This window comes from Perognathus longimembris, chromosome 17 (genome assembly GCF_023159225.1).
Source record: "Perognathus longimembris pacificus isolate PPM17 chromosome 17, ASM2315922v1, whole genome shotgun sequence".
NCBI lineage: Eukaryota > Metazoa > Chordata > Mammalia > Rodentia > Heteromyidae > Perognathus > Perognathus longimembris.
Genome location: NC_063177.1, coordinates 53146137 through 53152908, shown reverse-complemented (window position 1 = coordinate 53152908; position 6772 = coordinate 53146137). Strand labels below are relative to the sequence as shown.

The 6772-nt window shown below is 47.9% G+C and overlaps 1 protein-coding gene across 4 annotated transcripts; it reads right to left on the bottom strand.

Annotated features, from left to right (window-relative positions):
* Positions 1–276: 276 nt before the first annotated feature.
* Positions 277–6517, bottom strand: Mettl23 (methyltransferase like 23). Of its 4 annotated transcripts, none has more exons than XM_048367346.1 (6): positions 6255–6392; positions 5594–5729; positions 4102–4209; positions 1484–1721; positions 1119–1203; positions 277–991 (listed from the first exon to the last, which is right to left on the bottom strand). In XM_048367346.1, the coding sequence occupies exons 2-6, from the start codon at positions 5639–5641 to the stop codon at positions 826–828; spliced, it is 645 nt and encodes a 214-aa protein (XP_048223303.1). In that variant the 5' UTR covers positions 5642–5729; positions 6255–6392; the 3' UTR covers positions 277–825. The 4 variants fall into 4 exon arrangements, with proteins under 4 accessions (XP_048223303.1, XP_048223304.1, XP_048223306.1 ...); XM_048367347.1 differs by having other exon boundaries at positions 1622–1721; XM_048367349.1 differs by lacking the exon at positions 5594–5729 and having other exon boundaries at positions 4102–4206; positions 6255–6517.
* Between the last annotated feature and the right edge of the window lie 255 nt (positions 6518–6772).

The window sequence follows — 6772 nt, the reverse complement described above, 5'->3', positions numbered from 1 at the left end:
CTGTGTAAAGATGCCTTGTCGTGCAGAAACAAATGGGGCTGTCCAGTTTATTAAAATGCCTGACAACTGCACTTCCAGTCACCCGGGCCTTGCATATAGATAACGGAGCATACAGTGAGCACATCTAGCTGATGATAAATACATTTTTCCCCCCTCTTCCCCTCCCAAAATGGTAAATCTGGTCATCCACATGTGTAAACTTAAAATATGGAAAATGTTAAGGAAGCAAATGGTTTGTAACTTTGTACGTACTTGAGACATGGTGTATCATTTTGCTTATGAATATTCTGTACTATAACCATTGTTTCTGTAGTTTAATTAAAATGTTTTCTTGGTGTTAGCTTTTCTCACAATGTCTTGATCTTTTCTACCCCCACTTCAAAGACCTATATAATGTTGAGTGCCACTGGCTTTTTATATAGCTCAAAAGTTAAGATGCTTAGGTCCTGCACAAAGCATGAAAACGCCACTCATGTTCCCCTAAGAACCAGTGTTGTGGCTGCCGTCTTTCATGTATTAATGGGTACAGTCAAGAGTTGGAGATGGAGTTCCTTGTGGGGAACTTAGACATGTTCTGTCCCGGGGGTCAATATCCAGTGTCACAGGAAGAGATCTTAATTATGAGTGTTTTATTTTTGTTTCCTAATTACGTTGGCCATGGGTATGGTCTAGGTTACAACTGACAATCTTAAGTCTTAAGGCCAGCAGATTTGGCTGGTTCTCTCACTGTACTTGCTTGAGAAGCTGAAGTGGTCTAATCCCAATGGCAGGCTGTTGGTCATGGAATTCACTGTCCCAGGCGAGAGCTGAGCTCATAGATGTAATTCAGAGGCTGTCCTTTGCAAAGGAGATGACCAGCATTTCTACAGTATGTCTTCCTGGAAGGGCAGATTCAGCTATCTCTTCTTTGTCTGCATCAAAAGACTCCAGAGGAATATGGACACATTTCATATCCCACTTGTGGAGCAAAGCTTCAAGTGACCAGTCAGCACTAAAAAGAAATAAATTTGTTGGTAAAACTTAACACCTTTCTGTTTTCCTTGACAAACACCCTGATATTCAGGAGTTAGTGAACACTGCCCATGGATTTGAACTAATCAGGACTGTTCAACACTCACCTTCTAACCTGATATGTTGACCACAGTTGAACCTTGGGGTTCTTCTGCATTAAGAAGTACACTGTAGTTAAGATGTCTTCAAAATCTGAAAGAAAGGACCTCTTAGCACTTTTTGAAATGTTGGAGGGCTGGAACTCTAGGCTGAGAAACTGTCCCTGGGCTCTTTGCTCAAGTCAAGTGTTCTACACAGCTCCACTTATTTTCTAGTGGTTGGCTGGAGGCAAGTTTGATGAACTTTACTACCTGGACTGTCTTTGAACTGTCCTGAGATGTGTCTCCTGGACAGCTAGGACTGGGTATGAGCCACCAGTACCCAGTTAGGCTTTTCTGTCATCTCTGGTCACATAATAGAGCAAGAGTTTTACCTTCTGGCTCAAAGAATACATCCGATGCAAGAATAAGGTCCTGTGATGGTAAGGCTAGAAGGTCTGGAGAGATGTGGCCCCATGTCAGTCCAACGACCTGTACCTGTGGCAGGTTATTCAACTGACAGCTTTGCTTACAAATCTCCAAGCAGTGTGGAAGTTCAGAGCTGTCAGATAGTATTACTTCAGCACCACATTTTGCAGCCAAGATTCCTGGAAGGCTTACTCCAGCTCCAATCTGATAAAAAAAAAAAAAATAGAAAGGTGGCGCTTAAAGATTGGAATGTCAATTTGAAGTCTTGGATAGTAATTTACATTTCCAACCATGGTCCCTACTTCTAAGGCTCAAGACATTTTAAAACTAAGGCTAGACAGAAAAAAGGCAAGGAAGGCCAAAGTGACGTACGTGGTGAAACCCTTCACTGTACAATTTAGTATATGCCAATAAACATTTTGCTTAAGAATTTATCAGGCACTGCTTCCACATTAAATGTGCAGCCTAAGGGAACTTTGTTAACATGGATGTAAAGATTCTGATCCATTTGCTTCCCATATTTTAAGTTTTGAATTCTTTAAGGCACCAATGACTCAAGCCTGTAATCCTAGCTACTTAAGGAATGAAAGCTGAGGATTGAGGTTCAAAGCCAGCCCAGCAGTAACATCTGTGAGATTTATTTTTTATTTTTATTGGCCAGTTCTGGGGCTTGTACTCAGGACCTGAGCACTGTCCCTGGCTTCTTTTTGCTCAAGGCTAGCACTCTACCACTTGAGCCACAGCACCACTTCTGCTTTTTCTGTATATGTGGTGCCGAGGAATTGAACCCAGGGCTTCATGTGTACAAGGCAAGCATTCTTACAACTGGCCATATTCCCAGCCCGGGTTTGTGAGATTCTTTTTTTTTTTTTTTTTGGCCAGTCCTGGGGCTTGGACTCAGGGCCTGAATACTGTCCCTGGCTTCTTTTTGCTCAAGGCTAGCACTCTGCCACTTGAGCCACAGCGCCACTTCTGGCCATTTTCTGTATATGTGGTGCTGGGGAATCGAACCCAGGGCCTCATGTATACGAGGTAGGCACTCTTGCCACTAGGCCATATCCCCAGCCCCGTTTGTGAGATTCTTACCTCCACTAAGCTACTTAGAAAAAGCCAGACCTGATGCTGTGGCTCGCCTCAAGCACAAAGGTTCAGACAGCACCCAGATCTGGAGTTCAAACCCCAGGACTAGCAAAAAAAACAACAGGTGACCTGCATGCACATCCAGCTGGAGGTGTCACTACCAGCAGTAATTGCTATTCTGTAGGTCAATATGCTTCAGCTTTCTACTCAAAGGCTTTTGTTTCTTCTTTTATGAGACAATCTATGTAGCTGAGGCTGGACTAGAACTTCTTTTCAGGCCTCAGCCTCCTGGCTACTGTGTTTACAGGTGTGTGCCACACCAACTTAAGGGAGCTTTTCTAGTAAAGCCTAGAAAATAACGCCCTTGGTAAATATACTGACAAATATGAAGAACTGGCTCATAAATGGCAGGTGCTGATACAACTTTCCCATTTTCCAGTTTGATATCTGAAAGACTATTTTGAGCAAGCATCATATGAAGCCCTCTGTACAAACTTGCTAAGACTTACTTAGCAAGGCATGAGGACCCTAACAGTAGACAGAGGCAAGAAGAGCACTAGTGCAAAGCCAGCCTTGGCTAAAGTAGCCAAGACATCTCCAAAGTTTACTTTCCAGCTTCCGCAGTCTCAAACCAGGGGATATGGTGAGCAGTTAAGAGAAAGGGAATCATTTTGAAGCTTATCTCAACATTTTCAAAAAAAATGGATTGGCCTGTTATGGTCAGTATTTGTATCCACTCAAAATTGCTTTGAAAACCATTTTTTAAAGGGGGAGGGGCAGTCCTGGGGCTTGAACTCAGGGCCTGGGAACTACCCCTTGAGGTTTTGCTCAAGGCTAGCGCTCTACTACTTGAGCCACAGCACCATGGAAACACCCAGGACTTCAGGCATGCTAGGCAAGCACTCTACCACTAAGACACATTCCCAGCCCTGCTTTGAAAACTTATCACTGTGATGTGTAGGTCTCTGGGAGATGGTGGAACAGGAGTGCAAAGTCCTGAGATTAGTGTCACTTCTGAAAGAGATCCTAGGGAGCTGTCTTGCTTCTCCCATCAAGTGAGGACAGATGGCCTTCCATGTTACGGAATCTGGACCCTCACCAGACTCCATACTTTTTCTACCTTGACCGTGGACTTCCCAGCTTCCCAGACCTCTTGCCAGCCAGGTGTGGTGACATACACCTGTAATCCTAGCACTCAGAGGGCTGAGGCAGGAAAACAGCAAATTCCAGGTCAGCCTGGATTACAAAGGGAGACCTGTACATACTGTTAGAGTAGGGGCAATCAAGTCATAAAGGGCCAACTAGTAAGCATTTTCAGGTTTTACAGGCCACTTAATGGTCTGTCACATGAACACCAAAAATGTAAAAAAGCTCTCGTGACTCAGACCTTTCAAGTTGCTAGCCACACCGCTCCCAACTTTCAAGTACTTTCACAAAGGCTAATAACAAGCAGACAGAAATCTGAATATAACCCAAGATTTTGGAAACTTCAGGAGTCATGTACCTCTAAGACAGCTTTGCCAGGCAGGGATCTTCTGTGAAACCATAGGTACTGGGCCAGGACCACAGCACAGGGCCAGACGTACATTCCATACTGCAGATGCAAGACCTGGAAAGAATGTGCTTTTATCCAATAAAATCTATCCTGCTGGAAGTTGGGTTATGGTAGTTATGCAGTAACTGGTATCAGTTTCCTGCTTTCTGGTTCACAACCTGTGGGGATATAAAACTACAAACCATTTGATAGCCACTGCAATACTCATTTGACTCACTCTATAGAGCTTTTTTTTTTTTTTTTTGCCAGTCTTGGGGCTTGAGCTCAGGGCCTGAGCACTGTCCCTGGCTTCTTGTTGCTCAAGGCTAGCACTCTACCACTTGAGCCACAGCACCACTTCTGCTTTTTCTATATATGTAGTGCTGAGGAATTGAACCCAGGGCTTCATGTATAAGAGGCAAGCACTCTACCACTAGACCATATTCCCAGCCCCTAGCACTCTTATCTCTCAAACCACAGCACCACTTCTGGCTTTTTCTGTGTATGTGGTGCTGAGGAATCGAAACCAGGGCTTTGTGCATACTTGGCAAGCACCCTACTGCTAAGCCGCATTCCAGCCTCTACAGAGCTTTTTTCTGTATGTGTATCAGTTGTGGGGCCTGAACTCCTCAAGAGGAACACTCTACCACTTTGAGCCATAGCACCACTTCCTGTTTTCTGGTGGTTTAATTGGAGAGAAGAGTCTCATGGAGTTTCCCTGCCTGGGCAGACTTTGAACTGTGCTCCTCAGATCTCAGCCTCTACAGCGGTATGATTGCAGGCATTCACCACTACGCTTCTCCAACCATTTAAACGGCCTGAGCTTGAGGGACCATTATAACGGGAAGTGGAGCTCTCCTGGACCATTATAACAGGAAGTGGAGCTCTCGTGGAGTGTATGTATATTCATTCTACAAGAGAAAGACAGGCAGCAATTATTTTGGACTAGTGATAAATGCTACAAACAGTAAAGCAGAAGTAGGCTGGGATGGCTCAAGACTTAGCTTGCCAAATAAACATTCTTATCAATAAGCCATGCCTTGCTGGTTTTTTCTTTGTTTTGTGATGACAAGTCCTGCAGCTTGAAATCAGGGCCTGGGTAGCTCTCAAGGAGCTTTATTTTTGCTCAAGGCAAGTGTTCTAACCATTATAACATTTGAGCCACAGCTCCACTTAAGGTTTTTTTTTTTTGGTAGTTAATTGGAGATCAGATCAGAGTCTCAAGGAATTTTCTGCCTGAGCTAGCTTTGAACCATGATGCTTGGATCTCAGCCTTCTCAGTAGCTAGGATGACAGGCGTTGAGTCACCCTCGCTAGTATATGCAGGTTATTTTTGAGGCAAGACCTCTCTACAGGATGAAAGTATGCAGAAGGCCAGATTCCCACGCAGACCACACCCAACTCTTTGAGGAGTCTCAGACATATCTGCCAAAACTAGCCGTGAAATGCTATCCTCATCTCGAGTCTCCCAAGTGGTTAGGATTGCCGGAGTTAAGCCACCAAACTTCATCTTCTTCCAGCCTTCTAACTTCTCCCGAGCTGCTGCTTCCTTTTTTTTTTTTTTGACATGGGAATACTAACACCTCCCTTACAAACTGCTGTTAAAAATGAGAAAGTGCTTTGCAAAAAACATGAACGGCCATTTTATTTTTATTGAGAGTGCTGAGGCTGCTAGCTCTTGAGCTCAGAGGAAGCCGGTCGGTCCGAGAAACTCCACTCGTGCAGGAAAGGGTTGGAAGGTCTGGTCTCAGGGCTTACACGGGAGTGAGTGAGATGTTTGGGACGGGGATGCAGCGAGACTGTAGTGCAGCTTTTGCCCAGCATTCCCGCGGTCCTGGGTTCCATCCCCAGCGCTCACGCACCAATCAGCAAGAGGATGAATTAATTCAGCTTTCCGGCAAGATAAAGGTAAACCATGGGGACCAAGAAGGCCACCTGCTGGGGCAGGAATAGCCACTGTGTTGAACTCTCGTTAGCACGGTCCCCAACTTTTTGCTCCCCCTGCCAATCAAAAGCGGAAGCCCAGCCCACCCCCCAATCCCAAAGACATGGGCCGAGCCTGGGGGAGGCCGGCGGCCTCCCCGACCCCCGCCCCCCGACCCCGCCGGTGCCGCCGCACGCACCTGCGGGACGCGGACTTCCAGCACGGCCCCCTCGGCTCCCGGGCCCGGCTCCTCCGTGAACCGAAAGCGCTGGGCCCAGGCCGCACGCCCTCCGACACCGCGCTCGCCCACCGGCCGGCCGCGGGGCGGCGGCAGAAGGTGCCGGGCTGCCAGGCTGGGCGTGCCGCGCGGCCTTCCGCCGCCCCGCGCCGGGCCGCTACCACGGGGCGAGATCGGGCTTCTCTCCGTCCCCTGACTCTGAGGGCTCCAGGCCGAGCGAGAGGCCCGGCCGGAAGCGGATGCTGCGGAGGCGACGCGCAACCGGAAGTGCTGCGCGTCGCTCGCCCCCCGCGGGGAGAGGCCGGCGACCCGTCGTCCGTCCATCCGGGCGCCCAGCCGGAAGCGGGCGGGCGGGAGGAGGCGACGTAAAGCCGGAAGTAGCACGCACGCCGCAGCCGGCGGCACGCGGCAGCGCGGCCGCGCCACCCGACCGAGGCGACCTTCCCATCATGGCGGCCGGCCGGAAGCAGGCTGCGGGG

What these genes read in the sequence shown, in the direction of transcription:
- Mettl23 (XM_048367346.1), bottom strand. Translation starts at nt 5,641, where the DNA reads ATGAAGTTTGGTGGCTTAACTCCGGCAATCCTAACCACTTGGGAGACT. An exon ending in TCCTAACCACTTGGGAGACT is followed by an intron (nt 4,210 to 5,593) that starts CGAGATGAGGAT and finishes GCACATTCTTTC; the next exon opens with CAGGTCTTGCATCTGCAGTA. An exon ending in CTGGCAAAGCTGTCTTAGAG is followed by an intron (nt 1,722 to 4,101) that starts GTACATGACTCC and finishes TTTTTTTATCAG; the next exon opens with ATTGGAGCTGGAGTAAGCCT.